Raw genomic sequence first — 18,287 nt, forward strand, 5'->3', positions numbered from 1 at the left:
TAGGGGTCACTGTTGTGCTTCAATGGCACTTTTAATAAAACAGACATTTTATCTTCACAACAGCAATGTCTGGACATAAAGAGGAAGAGAAAATTGGGTCAGGGCTCTGTGTGCTGGCAGGCTGGTTGTTCTTGTTTGAGTCTGGAGTAGTTTAAAAGCAGACCAGGGAGGGCTATTGGACACAGTGAAGACAAGGCAAATGCTAGCAGTTCTCTCGCATATGACGGATGACTTTCAAAACAGCAAAAAGAGCCCTGACCACTCATTTCAACATTCCTGCACGCTCCTTTATTTACAGATAAAACGAATACATTCATTTATTTCACATGGTAACAAAGCTAATCAATCATTTTTTAGAGTGATCTCTTTTTCATCCATCCAAAAATTTCACGTATCACATATCAGCATTCAAAATTCTTTCCTCTTTATGTTTCTCTGTCTTTTTATTCAGTTCATGACTCTTATCTAAGAACCTCCAACACCTGTGTTTGCTTAAATCCCATAAAACAATATGTATAACTATTTACAAGAGCATTAATCTCTAACTATACCATCACAAAACCATAACCTCCCACCCCACCCGCTCCCAAAAAGTTGTTTTTTGATGAAAAAGCTAAAAAAGGTTGGGGGGGGGGGACATGAATTGACTCTCAATGTCTCACAAAACCATTTCTTGCATCCTCCCTCATTCTAAAAGTGCATGCCTAGATTCAGCAATTGAAAATAAAATGCCTATACAGAAAAAAACCTTTCTAAACCATTCGCCATGTGGACACAGATCAGCATATTGGCAACGATAATCTTCTCTCTTCTTTTGGCAAATACTCGAGTGATTTTTGAAGGTCTAAAAAATGTAGTGGAACAATTAAAGTGGGTCTCTGAGGCAGCAGCTGGTAATGGAGCAGTTTTGGGGAAACTGCCATTAAAGTCAGAGGTGGCGGGGGCTGGGATGACCATTGTGATAGAGCTTCTGCTTGATGTGCACCATGTTTCCGCTGGAATCCTCCAGCTGCCGAAGCTGTGCCCGTCTACGGAGGTCCCGGAGGTTGCAGAACTGTGGCAACCACGACCAAGAAGGGGTATCTGTGAGTGACACAGAGAAAAACTCATTAGCATCGGTTAAACGGTGGAGTTCCATACATTCTTAATGACTAAGCTAATGAGATGGTTAAGAAAAGGAAAACAATGTACACCTTACAATGAACCAGCATATCTACACAATGTGTTAATGCAAACAACATGTTGGTCCAGACGTGGGGATGTAGAGGTATAACGAAACCACAGACACTTCCTCAGATAGTCCCACTCCCTCACAGCTAGCCCTGTTGGAAGTGTGTCAGTGTGTGTGCGAGGGAGGCGATGGGGGAGCGGGGGGTTATTTATAGCATTCCATGGGTATGCAATCCACTAGGATTGTCGTGAAGGGTGTACAGAGGAAGACTGTGAATAAGGGTTTTTTAAGTCTTATAGCTGGATCAGAAGAAAGAGTTCAGTGAAGAGCTAAATATTAAAGGGACTCAGTAATAGAGTTCCTTTTTTAAACAAAAGAAAGGTATGGGGATGTTGGTTGCAAGCAGTCATATTAGCCCTTTTATAAAAATATATAAAAAGATAAATCTATACAAATATTTTATTAAAATATGGATATATATATTTTTCTAAAATTTTTGTATGTTTTTTCCCCTAAATTATTATTATTTTATTTACTGTAATATATTATTTAATTTTATTATTACTGTTCTTTTCATTTTAGGTGCTTTTTTTATTCATTAATTTTATACATGGTTGTCGGGGAGATGCTAAAATTGCAAAAAAGGATTGTCTGTACAAATAATTACATTTGTTCTTTAAAATATGGATATGCATATTCATAATATAAAATATATTAAAGTATAAATATATAAAACATTTTATTAATACAATATAAATCAGTTAACATTTATATTATTCTTGATCTGAACAGAAAATGATTATTGAAATGTGAAAAAATATGTAATATAAAATATGTTAAAAATATTATTAATATTTTAAGATTATTAAAATGTCAAAAATATATAAAAAATATATAAAAGTTAAAAGTATTAAATATTTGATTATTTCAGTTATTACAGTATAAATCAGTTATCAGATATATTACTCCTGAGCTAAACAGAAGAGTAACAGAAAAACTCAAAGCAATGAAATGTAATTCTAAAATAGGAAATGAGAGCTAAAATTCAAGGTATGTGCCTCAGTGCAGTGTATATGTAGTGTGTGTATGACTGCACGCTTACACATCTCGCCAACTTGCCTTCTCTATCCAGCTGCTCTTTGTCTATTTTTAGCGCTCGCACAGTGCAAGGGTGCAAGTCAGTGTGTGTGTGTGTGTGTGTGTGTGTGTGCTGGTGGGGGTGGGGGCATGACAGCATCTCCCTCCCGCCTTCCTTTCCATCAACCTCACCTTCACTCCCTATCCTGGTGAGGCTAAATGAGGCTGACCTGCCATCAACGTCACATTTTCACAGCTGTGGTGTGCTTTACTAGAAGGGCATCCCCAATATTTTTTCACTAGTCCATATCATATGGAGATACCATTTTGTGTTGGGTACAGATAAATATATGTGGTTGTAATTTTTCTCAATGCTACTCTGGATCTAGATGTGAACTGAACTGAACTGAATATATTTTTTCTTTGGTGCCTGTGTGTCGTTCCAAACCGGTAAGATTTTGGTAAATCTTCAAAAAACAAACTAAGATATTTTTAATAAAACCTAAGACGTTTCTGTCCCTCCATAAAGTCCAGGTAATCAAAACCTAGAAGATCCAAAAAGGTCATAAAGGGATTGTAAAATGAATCTAGGATTGAGTGGTTTAATCCACGTCTTGAGAAGACATACGATTGTTTTATATTATAAACATTTAATTTAGGGTTTTATTCCCATACAAACTAAAACTGGCTTTCATTTCTCTCATACCACACCACAGACTCACTCTTTTTTAATTTCATACATACCCCTTTGCATTTCATTTTTTTAAAGAACCTAATATTTTTTTTTCCATTTTAACATTTTTGTAATGTTTATCGTCTCATTGCTTTTGTAAATTGTAATGGAACCTTTAAGAAAATACAGGTAAGAATAAGATCGAATAGATCAAATGGCCTTCACATTTCATGTCCACATATTTATTCATTTGGTGAGTGTAGTGGGGTTATGCACATTTAACCACTCATTGTCGCTAAATAACCTCTGACCAACTAACCATCCTCTGACACGGAGTGTTTAATTACTAAATAGCTAGCGGCCACATTATAACCTACTTTTTCAATATATTCTTTTCTTCCAAGCTGTTCTTTTATCTGTGACTCTCCTTGACCCATAATAACCATCAAATGTTCATCCGATGAACACAATAATCATATTCAAACTAAAAGCGTTCCCTTTTAATGCACTATTTACACATTCTGCCACTCTGCCCTCAAAGGACCATGGACAACTGTTATAAACAACTGCTGTGTTGCCTGCGATTTAGTTACACTAAGTGAAAGCCTGCTGTTAATTTCTGCAGCTACAGTCTTCATCTTAATACATTCATTACTGGACTGTAAAAACCTGACAAGTCACAGTAACTCAAACCGTTTGAGTAAACAGATTGCCTTTGCTTAAACCATGTAAGTTTAAAAACTTTGCAATTATGTAATCAAGTGATTATTAAGTGCTGATTGAGCATTAGTGATGACCAGCTGCTGTTAACAAACAGCATCACAGCTCCACTTATTAATAACCAGACTGACTTTATTTCTGTCAGACGTCTACAGAAGATCTGATTGAGAATTAACTAAGGTTTAGATGTTGATTTATTGCTTCATTTAAAGTAACCATGTTAGAGATCAGTGTTTGCTTTAGTTGGGCTCTTGACCCTTGATTTCGGTCTTAGATTATTTTTTTTTTTTTGGACATTGTAACCATGTGTTTTTTAAACATGTTTGTTATAACTCAAAAAACCCAGAGAAAATATGATCAGGTATTGGTTGTTAAACAGCATATTGGTGATGATGATCATCAATTACGGAGCTGTTCAGAGTTCATAATCTTACTAAATAGGTGTTCTATAGTTAGTTCAGTTGATTACAATGAAAGTCATTCAAAAAGTCAGTGGTTCTTCCATAATCAGTTAATATAAAAGACTTTCCAAAACAGTGTGGTCTTCTATGGTGTCAATTAGTCACACACAGACATCAATAATCAGAATACCAACATCAACAACTGCAACGAAAAAAAAAAAAAAAAAACATGCTGCAATGCATGCTGGGTACTATTGTAGTACAAAACTCATCCATGGCCCCCAGCATGCTCTGCTGGAATGGTTTTTTTTTTTTTTTTTTTTTTTTTATGGTCACCATTGTTGAGGTTCATATGCTGATTATTGATGTCTGTGTGTGACTAAGTGACACCATAGAAGACAAAACTGTTTGGAAAGTTCTTTATATTAACTGATTATCACAGAATCACTGGCTCTTAGAATCACTTTTACTGTAATCAATCCAACTAATTACACAACACCTATTTCATCATAGATTAGACTCCAAACAGTTCAATAATCAATGATTATCATCACCATATACAGTATAACAACCAACATCTAGGTACAGGCTAGATGAAAAAAATGATAACCTGAATGCACTGTAAGTTGCTTTGGATAAAAGAAGCTTCTAAGAGTGTGAGTGTGTGTTATAAACACCTGATGATATTTTCTCTGGGGCTTTTGAGTTACAACGAATGGTTACAACAGCCAAAGAAAAAACTAAGACAGAAATCAAGGGTCAAGAGCCCAACTAAAGCAAACACTGATCTCTAACATGGTTACTTCAAATGAAAACAATAAATCAACATCTAAACCTTAGTCAATTCTCAATCAGATCTTCTGTAGACGTCTGACAGAAATAAAGTCAGTCTGGTTATTAATAAGTGGAGCTGGTGATGCTGTTTGTGGGGTGTGTTTAATCAGATCTTGAGAGATTTAATGTATTTTATTTCAGTTTATTTCATCTAAGGCTGTGTCTGAAGTCAGTGTGTAGTTCTTGTGTTTCTCTCTTTTCTTCAGTAATTCTGTTTGTTAACAGCAGGTGTTCATCACTAATGCTCAATTATCACTCAATTAATCACTTAATTATTTAATTGCAATGTATATCTTCTTTCAGTGAACTCAACTGAATTAAGTTCAGAGTACTCATAACTGTTAAGTTTTAAAACTTAAATGGTTTAAGGCAATCAGTTTCCTCAAACGGTTTGAGTAAACCCAACTTGTCAGGTTTTAGTGAGGCTGTGTCTGAAGTCAGTTTGTAGTTCCTTTCTCTCTTTTCCTTCAGTAATTCTGTTGTTAACAGCAGGTGTTCATCACTAATGCTCAATTATCACTCTATTAATCACTTAATTTACTTAATTGCACTGTATATCTTCTTTCAGTGAACTCAACTGAATTAAGTTCAGAGTACTCATAACTGTTAAGTTTTAAAACTTAAATGGTTTAAGGCAATCGGTTTCCTCAAACGGTTTGAGTAAACCCAACTTGTCATGTTTTTAAGGATATTTGTTTACACAAAAGGTTTGAGTTACGTTACTTGTCGGGTTTTACAGTGTGTTAGTTTTAAAACTTAAATGGTTTTAAGGCAATCGGTTTCCTCAAACGGTTAGAGTAAACCCAACTTGTCAGGTTTTTAAGGATATCTGTTTACTCAAACGGTTTGAGTTACTGTGACTTGTCAGGTTTTACAGTGTGGGGGTGATAATAACCGGGCAGAAGGGGAGCGCTGACAGCTGATGAAAATGAAAAATGTAGGTGTGTAAATGTTTGGGGACAGAAAATTGAATTTTGGGAGTGTTTGGAAAAAAATATGTTTATTAACATAAAACCAATACAGTGGGACACATGCATTTTTAGATTGTTTTATAAATTTATGAGGATTTAATCCTATACAAATCCGGGTATATATAGCACTCTAACACACCAACTGCTAATCATTTTGTGAGATTAGCTGATCTGTTACTGTATATTATAAACACCACTGATATAATAAGTAAATGTACAATTTTAAATCCTTTAATTACAGTATTTTACTCTTTTAGACACAGCTAACATCACTGTAAAAAAAATTTTTTTTTGAAGTTGCAAATAAAACAGAGTAATAGAGTATGTTTTACAAGAATATACTTTTTCAGCTTTTATACTTTAAAATGTAATGTTTCAATTTGTTTCTTTGTAATTAAAGGGATACTCCACCCCAAAATGTAAATTTTGTCATTAATCACTTACCCTTATGTTGTTCCAAACCCATAAAATTTAACACAATTTAAGATATTTTGGATGAAAACCGGGAGGCCTGTGACTGTCCCATAGAGTGCCAAGTAAATAACAGTGTCAAGGTCCATAAAAGGTATGAAAGTCGTCGTCAGAATACTCCATCTGCCATCAGATGTGCAATCTGGGTTATATGAATGGACGGGAACTCTTTTTGTAAAGTCTCCTCTGTGTCTCTCTATATCACCATATGCTGCGTATGCTCTGCTGTATCATCCGCGCCACAAGGATGCGCTGTTTTCTTTCAAATCAAAGCTAAATACACATGGAAACAACAAATCCTTGTGGCGTGGCTGACACAGAAGCGCATACGCAGCATACGCTGATATGGAGAGACACAGAGGAGACTGTTGACAAAGGTATTGTTGAATAAAGTCATTATTTTTGTTTTCTTCGCTTACAAAAAGTGTTCCCGTTGCTTCATATAACCCAGATTGCACGTCTGATGGCAGATGGAGTATTCTGACGATGACTTTCATATCTTTTATGGACCTTGACACTGCTATTTACTTGGCCGTCTTTGGGACAGTCACAGGCCTCCCGGTTTTCATCCAAAATATCTTTAATTGTGTTCCGAAGACGAACGAAGCTTTTACGGGTTTGTAATGACATGGGGGTAAGTGATTAATGACAAATTTTAATTTTGGAGTGGAGTATCCCTTTAATTGAGAAATTTGCTGGCAGTTAAAACTGTTTTGACACCAATTTCTTTCAGTGTATTTTTAATTAACTACACAAGCTGTGTTCATATTTTCACTAACATTTAAGGCACTTATTCTTCACAGTAAAGTGTTTGACATCAATTCTTTAGTTTTTTCAAATACAGTAACCAGTTAGTACCTGAATACATCCATTTAAATCTTGCACACAAAACATGGCATTTATTGAGCAAGGAAACAACACTCAACAACATTCAAACTCAAAATGATCATGCTAAACTAAATATAATGCAAACAAACTTACAAATATCATTACCTCGGTTCATAACATTAAATAAATTGTCACATGAGGGAAGAAATCTTGATTTGGTGTTATTTCAATGCATAAAATGTAATTTTCTGTAACCAAATCATGGTCTGCACAATGTTCCTACAAGCAAATCCTTTGTCTTTTACATGTATCCACATATATGCTTTCCATATACTCTTGGTTACAATGTTCTTCCCACTCACCATAATAGCGACTGGCTCTCCAGGCCCTCACAGCACAGTGCAAAGCTCCATCCAGCCACAACAGCAACCAGCTGATGCAGAAGCCCAGCAACAGCCCCAGCATGAGGTCCATCTCCTGTTTGGTCACACTGTCACTCACAAAGTAATTCTCAGATGAGTCCACGAGCGAATGGTCTCCGTCATATGGAATTACATAGTGAACATGATGCCTAGGGCAGAGGGGAAAACTGTGTTTAGAGGTTTGCATTCAGCAACTAAACGCGACAGACAGGAACATTAAATATAAAATGATAGAGAAAACAGTAAATTAAGTGATAGACAATAATGACATACAATATTATGTCAATTACACAAATGCATGCTTTAATATTGCTCTCAGCAGGGTGGGAAAGCCAGCATTTCTATACTGATACTATTTGGATCCAACTGAGCTCAGTCAAGCGGGGTTTGTTTTCTTGGAACATGTAAATGCATTAAACATATGGTTTGGCACACAGCTTTTACAAATAATGCCATATACATTTTTTGTCGCACTGTGTTGTTTATGAAGGTCTATGGGAAAATACTCTTCTTATAATTCAACAGAACTATGTGCAAAAGTGTCTTAGATAGGGGTTTAAATATGTTATGCATTTGAAAATCTTCATCTGGTTTTGATATGTAAAAATTACTGTACATCATACATAATTTCTTTATATGTAGTACTATTTCATGTAAAGAAAACTGACTTATGGTAAGTTTGTATATAACCTATATGCAACCTTTATACTTAGCTACATAATGCCTCAAAGGTCAAATAATTGTATTTATTGTATTTAGTTTTGTTTTTCCAAATCCAAATCCAAAAACTACTTTTTTTTAAATTAGGATGGAAAAACTATAACAGTGGCCAATTTGAGGGGAAAGTAGAAAAAAAGTCATAAAGAAATTGATTTATATGTAATAAAATAAATTACGAGAGCTCGACTTTTGCACATTAGATACTGACAGGCAGAAATAGACAGATATGCAGATGTTAAAGGACTATATGAATAGATTAATATTTTGATGAAGAATGATAAATTATATCTATAAATGACAATGATCAACACAAATCAATATGCTTCCTCTGGTTATCTATAAATTAGCTTTACGTTTCATGCATGAACAAATATTTCACATGAGAGTTTTATGCCTTGTCTTGCAAATATCAGGACACCGAGCGAGTTTTCACTGACCATGACCTATTTGTATAATGCACTCGGTCCTGATATGTGACACAGAATATACTCTATGTTTGGAAAGAGATGTGGCACGCAGTCATTAAGTTATTAACAGATCTTCACCAACAATAAAGTGTTAAAACATGCAATTCTAATTGAGAACAATTATGATTTGACCTAATTTACTACCCTCAGATGTTCTTACATCAACAGTTTGTAATCAACAGACATAGCTTGAACAGAAACTGTTGTGCAAATGAAGGCTAACTAACAAGTGAGGTTTCATATACTATATTCAACAACATAAAAGAAATGATAGTCCTGTGTGTGTATAAATACAAATAAGATTATTTTGTCTTAACCATTTATGTAGCCTACTACACTAAACCACAACACAAAACTGCATTTACACTGTAATTACTCATATGCATTATCTCAACAGTCCTTCTGTATTAAAATTACATTTTATGTCAGTAACATAAACGTGATTTTGTGGCCAACACACACACCCAAAAGAACAACATCTCTGGCTGTGCTTGGAGAAAAATCACACCTTGATACGCATAAAGAAAACACACACACACACACACACACACACACACACAAGCTGAGAAATCAAGGAGATTTCACACCGACGCAAAGCAACAGTAGCTCCTCAGTATTGATAAACCATTCGAATTACGCCCAAATTGTGAAATAAACCCTGCGAATACAAATATTAGGCCTTTAATGAGATAATCTCCGATTGGATAAATGAGATGAAATGGAAAAGACAGTGTTTCGGGGGCTGGAGAATAGCTCAGGCCTAAGAACTGTTAGTAAGAGATGGGGAAACCTGTCGATTTCTGGCTCTCGTGCTAGAATTCATTTCTTTATTAACGCTTGGGTTTTTTACCTTCCACAGTTGCAATGACAGACGCGGTCTTCTCCTCGTAAATGCGGTAAGATGTAGTTGTGAAAGCGGTCCAGGAGTGCGTTCATGTCCATTAAACACGCTATCGCCTGCAAAGAACCATTCGAGTCAGCCGGGACATGACAAGCAGTATTGGAACACAGCAACCGCTACATGACCTGGTACTGTGACCACTGCAGGGGAAAATACACATTACATTTCCACATCAGCCAGTAATAGACACAAGTACGGTTGTGCTGTTTTAATGAGATTTTTAAATGGACTTTCAGCGGTCCACGCTTTCGTTAACCCCCGATTTCACTTTGAAAATGACAGAAATGCACAATTATGAAGTGCTTAGGCAGGCGGAAGGTCTTACCATGACAACTGAAGCACCGAGGATCATAAAAATCATGGTGGTTGTGATCATATGCATCAAAACTTCCGAACTCGCCTTTCCTCTTCCCCAGTCTGTTCAACAAATCCGGTTAAACTAAAAACATGCCGTCCCGGGAGAAGACGCTCATGGATGCGCCCTCACCGCTACACCTGCCTCAGTCCTGAACCCGCCAGATTGGGAAGCGTTCTGAAGGCGCATAGGGTTAGGATGAGCAGATCTCTCTATCCCAATCTATGAGCATACACGCGCATTCACACGGTCTTCACCCACATCCAGCGGAACGTTCACCCAGTGCTGCAGTTGAATCCGCCTCAGCTGTGCGGTTGGGAGGGAGCTGAGGAACGCGTCCTCGTCTGATAACTGATGCTGCTGCCTCTCTCCTCCTTCGCGTTCCGACGCCGTTTGAAACGTCTTGCGAAAACGAGCGATGCCTGGCTCAGCTAGTTCTCTGATATATCTGTCTAGGAGATGACATCTAGTAGACCTTAGATTCGTCGTCGAGGTTTTGTTTGTAGAAATGTGAAGTCGGCTTTACATCTGCTGTGATCGCCACACTGTATGTGGCAAGCCGTTTTGACATTCACTCCTTAATATGGATCTAGCGCATACATATATAAAATATATTACACACACACACACACACACACACACACACAAACACACACACACACACAAGTTTAGGGTCAGTAAGAAATTTTAATGATTTTGAAACAAGTTTCATATGCTCTCTAATTTATTTTATCAAAAAGTAAAAACAGTACAAATATTGTGAAATGTTATTACACTTTAAAATAACTGTTTTCTATTTTATTATATTTTAAAATGTAATTTATTTTTGTGATGGCAAAGCTAAATTTTCAGCATCCATTAGGCTACTGTCTAGTCTTCATTGTCACATGATCCTTAAGAAATCATTCTAATATGCTGATTTGATGCTCAAAAAATGTCTTGTTATTATTATCAATTCTAAAAACAGTTGTGTTGCTTTATATTTGTATGGAAACTATAATATATATATATATATATATATATATATATATAAATATATATATATATATATATATAAATATATATATATATATATATATTTTTTAATAATAATATATTTATGGCTATTTTTAAGTTAAGATTTAAAAAATCTTGAAGAAATAAAACTGTTACCAATAAAAATTTGAATAAATACTAGTGTCTCAAAAAGTTGGTAGTATCTGTCAAGTTATTCAACTATTTAGTTGCATGCAGATAAATGATAATTAATAATAAATAAATATTACTTAAACTGAAACAAGTACCAGCAACAACTGGAGTTTAGGTAAGAAAAGTGAATAGCTGATTTCAGAATCACATGCTGTGTCTGAATTGCCTACTTCCATGTAGATGAAAACAGTATATGAAAAAAGTAGCATGTTCACATTCACATAGTATCTGAAAAACAGTACCAGATGACCTACTAGGGGAGAGCGGGGCACAAAGTAACACTTTTTGACTTTGTCCGTTTGTGTGCATCCACATGGGGTTCAGAATATAATTTTTTTATCCACAGTGATTATACACTTGTCTAGCACAAATATGTCGCTTTGTTTCATAATTACAGTGTATACTTTTTTCATATTTACCCTCAAAAAAATGAAAGTGAAATGTGACAACATGCCCCATAGGTGGGGTACATTGTAAAAGTTGTGGGGCACGTTGTAACATGACCATATGACAGCTTAAAATGTTATCTGATCAAATGAAAAAATATACAAGACAAACTAAAATATTTTGTTAATAAAAAAAAATAATTAAAAAATAAAAAATAATCTGATTTTAGAGTTTGACAATCCAACCATGCTTGGAACGGTCCACATAAACAAGCAAAAATACTTTACATGTCTTGAAATAATAATTTCTAAACATTAATCATTGACTGTCAGTCTTTATTCACCTGTTTCTCATTGTTTCTCATTAAAATTCATTAAAGTAAATAGTGTAAATTACATCGCTAATGTCATAGAATAGCACATTGTAACGCAGTGTTACAATATGCCCCATCTGCACAACTGGAACTTAAAACTGGTTAGTGTCTTCTGCTAGTTATCAAAGCATTAAAAAACGATCTGAACTGTTAAATAACAGATTGGAGATTAAAATGCTTTTAGTGAAGCAATGCAACTAAAGCTGGTAGGTCACACGACAGTAACAGCATGGCGGATGTAGTACATCCAAATTAAGTGAAGTAATGAAGTAAGTTTCAAACCAAATATAGTAGCTACTGGACTATGTAATTTTGGGTGCAAATCGTAGAACAGAAAGATACTAGTTAGTTTTAAGGAGTAATATTAAAATGGCTTGCCACACACTGTAGGTTTTTGTTGGTAAAGTAGGCTTCTTTAAGTCAGCATGCGATCAGATTCTTCTTTCTAAATATCCATATGGATTTATATGCAGAAGCTGCCATCACTGTGTTATAACCTGCTATTTGATCCAAGGCAGCCAGGAGCGTTTCTTTCCCATCTGGTGGCAGTGCCGGTGCGTGAGCGTAATGTGCGCGTGAGAGGGGTGGGGGAGAGACGGGGGTTTGGGTGGGGAGTGGTAGAAGACACTTGACCAATTCACTTTTCCCGTAAAAACACGGCTGATCTTTTCCAATTAATGAAATGCACTACATTATAGGACAGCCATCCCATAAGGAGCGTGTAGTCTTTCCCAACCCATCCTCACGCCCCCTCACGCGCTCTGCAGTTCATATTGCGCCATTTCGTTTAGCCCATACGATTGTTCAGCTTCTGTATCCCACCTCATGTTCCTGTTACCGATGATTGGCACGTTAACTAACACATGTGAAAGGACCTTGACCGAATATACAAAGCACTGACTGACTTGGCAGGAATTCAAGCTTTAAGTCTTAACTCAATTTCCTACTTGATGCACTTCAGTTTCTTTCCAGAGCGCGCAGTAATGCAGAGTGATGGCCAAAACGATAACCAAATCCATTCTGTTGTACTACAACATGCTGTGACAAGTGAAAATGCATTATTAGTGAGTTTTTCAACAAGCTTTTAATGCAGAACATGACGCTGTTTTCGTTTTAACTATTATACACTAATTCATTAAAGCTAATTTACTGATGACAAGTGTTTATTTATGAAGGTCACCGAGAACATGCCACGATGCCCCCCACATTCAGCAACAACACATTTCAGCACCCTGGAGAGCAGCACAGTGAAGATTTACTGCTGACCACCATCAAACTATCTCTCTCTCTCTCTCTCTCTCTCTCTCTCTCTCTCTCTCTCTCTCTCTCTCTCTCTCTGATTCTCCATCTCACTCAATATGCTGACATAACGTAGAATGAAATGGAGAAAGAAGTGAGTTTTTGTGAAAATCTGAAAATGCTCAAATTTATCATGTACAATAATGTTTATATTACTTGAAATCTTTTTTGCAACTGCTTTTCCTTTGCAAACCTCATATCAAATATAACAATAAATACATTTTTATTTTTTATTTTTATAAGTAAAATAATAAATAAAATATTTTAAAATGTTCAAATATTTGTAAAAATATTTACAATATTTATTACATTACATTCGTTTTATTAAAATGTATTATTTATTATATTATATTATTAAATATTATAAATTGTTTTGTTTTTTTCCCACCAAGTTATATTTAAAAGACAAATAACATATACACTAGATACTACAGCTTTTCCTAGTGGAAAAACTTAAGTTCTGTCATTTGCTGACATATTATGATATCATATTATAAATATTGTAAGAATTATTTAAAAAACAGGCAACTTTATTCTTGCATAATTTTACCTAAATTATATTAAATGAGCACATATCTTAACAGGGAGTATTTTAATTTAATTTTTGATAAATCGTCCCTGATGAAATGAAATCAAAGTAGACCTATGTAGCAAAATGAGCACGTTATGGAGTCTTTTATCCATTTCGTTTTATTTTGCATTAGTATGTTGCTTATGCTACGGTCGCTTGCTTCCCGCTGCGGCTTATCCTTCGACGTCATATCCGCTGCGTTGTTGTTGTACCCACTGATCTATAATATAGAACCACCAAAGAGGTATAGGTGCGTATTGATTTAAATAATCATTCAAATGAAAGAGTAATTGTAATTCTCACACGTGCGTTGTTATTTGCATTTTTGATTAATATTTCATTTGACTTTTTCGCCTCTGTGCATTAAAGTGTTTTAATATTTATGTCTTTCAGAATGATCAAGAGTTTGCCCAACGATGTTCAAGCACAGCTGGGCTCTGGCGTTACTATTCTCTCATTGCAGCAATGTGTGGAGGAGCTCATGTTGAACAGCATCGATGCTGGAGCAACATGTGTGGCTTTCAAAATACACATAGACAATGGCTCTTGAATGTGCCAGGAGGACATAGAAAGAGTGGCCCTGCGATACAACACAATTAAATGCAGCTTGCTGGAGGATCTGGAAAATGTCCGCTTTTATAGGTTCAGAGGAGAAGCAATTTCCAGTACAGTCTCTCTTGCAGAAATGGTCGAAATATTATCTAGGATTAAGCTGTCATTGAAAACATACGTTAAAACCTTTAATGAAGCAAATGCGCTGGATGTTGCTGAAGCTCAAACCGTTCGTCCTTCTGCAGGGATGACTGTGTCTGTCTACAATATCCACAACATGCCAGTTCGAAGAAAGAGAATGGACATTGTTTTAGAAACCGAACACATCCGTCAGAGTGGAGACCATATCTCTGATGCACCCATCTGTGTCATTTACAGTGAAAAAAGAAAATTCAGCCCACATGATGGTGCAGCTCTCAAAAACAAGCAGTAGTTATTACATGTTTGTGCAGATTCATGGCTTGAGCTGAGCTCAAAAGCTTGGAGAGATCAATTACGTCCATGAGCAGTTAGAAATGACTGGTCATATCGGCCGTGAGGGTCACTACAACAGCTTGCAATTCCTGTTTGTAAATGGGAGGCTTTTTCTGAAGCCACGCATTCATAAAACACTCAGCTGCCTTTTGAAGAGAGTAAGCAGTGCTGCCAGACAAAACAACCACCCGACCACATATTCGTTAACATTGAGCCCCAAACAAAGGGGCGGATGTGATCTCCATGGCGTCTACGTGTTGAATATCAAATGCCATTACTCAGAGTATGACATATTTGTCCAAATATAAACATACAACAACAACAGTGATGGGAAGCAAAAACCAAAGGATTTCAATTACAGATGGAAAAGAGGCTGAAGTTAGTTTGAAAAAATTCTGCTTCCCAAATAAAATTTCTCCAGAAAAGAGGAAGTTGCCATCAAATGACACTGAAGAAGACAAAGATGGTTTTTATGGTACCAACTCAAAGACTTCCGGAGCTGCACCATGTCGTAAATTAACTCTTTTGAAACGGGATCTCTTGACAAGTTCAAAAGGTTGTTTGGGAAGGATGCTGAGAAAAAACAACAGAGTACAGGAAAAACATGCCTTTTAAATCCAGTGTCTTCTAGAAAATCCATTGACTGCTTTGTTGGACCTACTTTGTGTTTAGATGATTTAGACAAGCCCTTTTTGAGGAACATTTCAGGTGTTTATTCTCCTTATAGTTCTGAATGTTCTGCTGAATATTCATCATGGCACAAGGGAGACACACTATCATTGGCTGCCAAATGTTTCTATTTAAAACATGACAAAGAGCCATTCAAAGAGGTCAGCAGAGAAACAGACTTTCTTTCTATGGAAAATTCATTTTTCCCAGTTGTGCAGGACTCACACTTTGACAAAAAGTCTTGTGAATTAGAAAAAAGCCTCCTAGAAGATGTTTTACTTGGATCCACTGGAACTGTTGATTCAGTTGTCCATGACTCTTCTAAAGATTTTCCAGGCTTCGCTGTAAATGATCAGGACACAACAATACCAGAAACTTCCTCCGTTTTAGAAGACTGACACCTCTGCAACAAGAATGTGACTTCTTTTGTAGGAAGTGTGAACTGTGTTGATGAAGCCAGTGTAACCTCTCAGTATGATCCTCAGTGCAGCAACACAGGAAATGAAGGTCAGGCTACAAATAAAAGTGCTGAAACAATCCCAGTGTCCAGCAGCTGGCTGGCTCATGACAGTTTGTTTGGAAAACTGGTTTACATCAACCAAGTTACAGGGCTCAGCAAATACAACTCTCCTCCTGTGGAGGAGACTCAAGTGCCATGTACACAGATGTCAGTAACATGGGGGTCAGTGTTATTTCAAGAACAGGTTGGAGAAATTCAGTAAGCTGATTTAGAATGACTAATGTACAGATATTTATGTTATAATTAGATTTTCTTTGCTCATAGGATTTGAGTACAGGTGTTATCCATTTCACACAGACATTGTACTTCCCTTTCTGCCCAAGCCCAGAGCAGAAAGAGCCCTAACTCAGGGAAAGACAGCAGAGGTACAGCTCTAGACTGACATCAGGACTGAAATCAGCTTTTTAGTGCACATTAACTAATTGTTTTTCTTCTTACTCTTTTAAGAGGATGCTCAAGGTCCCAATTCACTCTCGACTGGAGTAACCCAGTGTTCATACCAGAGGTAAAAAGACTACTAATTTAATAAATAATTTAAAGATTTTTAATTAATTTATCCTTATTTAACACTGGGTAATGTAAAAATAATTTGACTCACATATTCTATTAATTATTCTGAAAATGTTGCTGTGGATGTAACCAGCGGTCAAGCTGAGGGTCTTGTTGTAAAAATCCACAATATTATTTACCCCTACCGGTTTACCAACAATATGATCCACACAATGAGAGAGTGTATTTTTACCCTTCTGCTCTTTTTGTGCTTTGAGGAACTTGCATGGCTAGACACTTAAGATAGCAATGTCACAAAGCATAGCCTTTTTCTTATGTGGTGAAAACTAATCTAAGATTGTGTTGTATTTTTACCTCAGGACATCCATAAAGTGGACAAGAAGTTCCTTGCTTGTTTGATAAATACAACAGAGCAGGAAGCCTCTGAAAGCAGTACAAATGAAGGTGCCGCAGGATGAAAATCATTACGTTGAATGGTCTGATGATGTTCTAAACATTTGTCATTGCTTCCACCTGCAGGAAATCTTCTAGTGTTGCTTGATCAACATGCTGCCCATGAAAGAGTTCGACTGGAGGGGTTGGTAACGTCATAATGTTACAAAAGATTTCTATTTCAAATCATTCTTTAAATAAAAAAAATACTGAGAAAAAAACAAAACAATGTATCACAGTTTCCACAAATATATGAAGTAGCACAACGGTTTTCAACTATTATAATAATAAAAAATGTTTCTTGAGCGCCAAATCAGCATATTAGAATGATTTCTGAAGGATAATGTGACACTGGAGACTGGAGTATTGACTTATCAATACTCATGGAAAAAATGACATAACATTTATAAACATATTAAAAATAGAAAACATTGTAATAATATTTCACAATATTACTGTTTTGTTTCTTTCAAAAATGTTGAAAAATCATACTGATCCCAAACTTATAAGAATATAAGAACGAAATAAATTCCATGTAAAACATTAGCAATAGGGGTGTGACGAGATCTCGTGGATCTGACTGGTCTCGCGAGAACGTGAGGATATTCTTGCAGACCTTTCAGATATATTTTATTTGCATTACACTGGCTCCTTACCAGTGGTGGTATGTAAGATAATTTATGTTCACATCAGGCAAGTGGCCGCATGATAATCGGGGAAATTACACAGTGAAGTCTTTATCCAGTCATAAAAACAGAATTCACAGTTTAACACGGAATGTCACTGAATTTTTTACATTTTGAATGAATTAATCAAAAGTAGGTAATTTCACTTAGATCAAATCACCATATGGACTAGAATCTGTAAATATTAAGCCGCAAAAGTCGATTTAAGTATGAATCCTGCATGTTCTGCCTGTCTCCGTTAATGAATGGTGCAGACGCGCGGTTTACACACACACACAAACTGAAGCGCCCCTGACGCTCGTCGTGATTTCTGCGTCTGCTGTCTCACTAAAGTAGGATGTAAACATATTAACAGCATCTCCAGAACTGCTCTGAGAGTCACTTCATGAGCATTTTACCATTTGATTTAAGTAAAACTAGCGTCATATACAGTCTATGGTCATATCTCATACACAGAACTGTAAAGGTATTCACAGCAACCCGTCAAAATAAAACTCCGGTTTGATTAAAGACACTGCCTATTAATATTTTTCAGTACAATGTACATAGCTTACTACTACTACTTTAAAGAATAATCAAACTTCCATGTTTTAATTTTAATAGTAAACCCCCTTT

General features: G+C 36.0%; 1 protein-coding gene and 1 pseudogene across 2 annotated transcripts; one reads left to right on the forward strand and one right to left on the reverse strand.

Moving 5' to 3' along the window:
• Positions 1–10,580, reverse strand: LOC109072244 (transmembrane protein 240-like). 2 transcript variants are annotated; one of them, XM_042713193.1, is made up of 4 exons: positions 9,982–10,580; positions 9,606–9,796; positions 7,509–7,717; positions 1–1,083 (listed from the first exon to the last, which is right to left on the reverse strand). In XM_042713193.1, exons 2-4 carry the CDS (start codon positions 9,695–9,697, stop codon positions 929–931), a joined length of 456 nt encoding a protein of 151 aa, XP_042569127.1. In that variant the 5' UTR covers positions 9,698–9,796; positions 9,982–10,580; the 3' UTR covers positions 1–928. The 2 variants fall into 2 exon arrangements, with proteins under 2 accessions (XP_042569127.1, XP_042569126.1); XM_042713192.1 differs by having other exon boundaries at positions 9,606–9,712; positions 9,982–10,575.
• Positions 10,581–14,023: 3,443 nt separating this feature from the next.
• LOC109072247 lies at positions 14,024–17,012 on the forward strand (annotated as a pseudogene).
• Positions 17,013–18,287: the final 1,275 nt, after the last annotated feature.

Source organism: Cyprinus carpio, chromosome A23, assembly GCF_018340385.1.
Source record: "Cyprinus carpio isolate SPL01 chromosome A23, ASM1834038v1, whole genome shotgun sequence".
Taxonomy (NCBI): domain Eukaryota; kingdom Metazoa; phylum Chordata; class Actinopteri; order Cypriniformes; family Cyprinidae; genus Cyprinus; species Cyprinus carpio.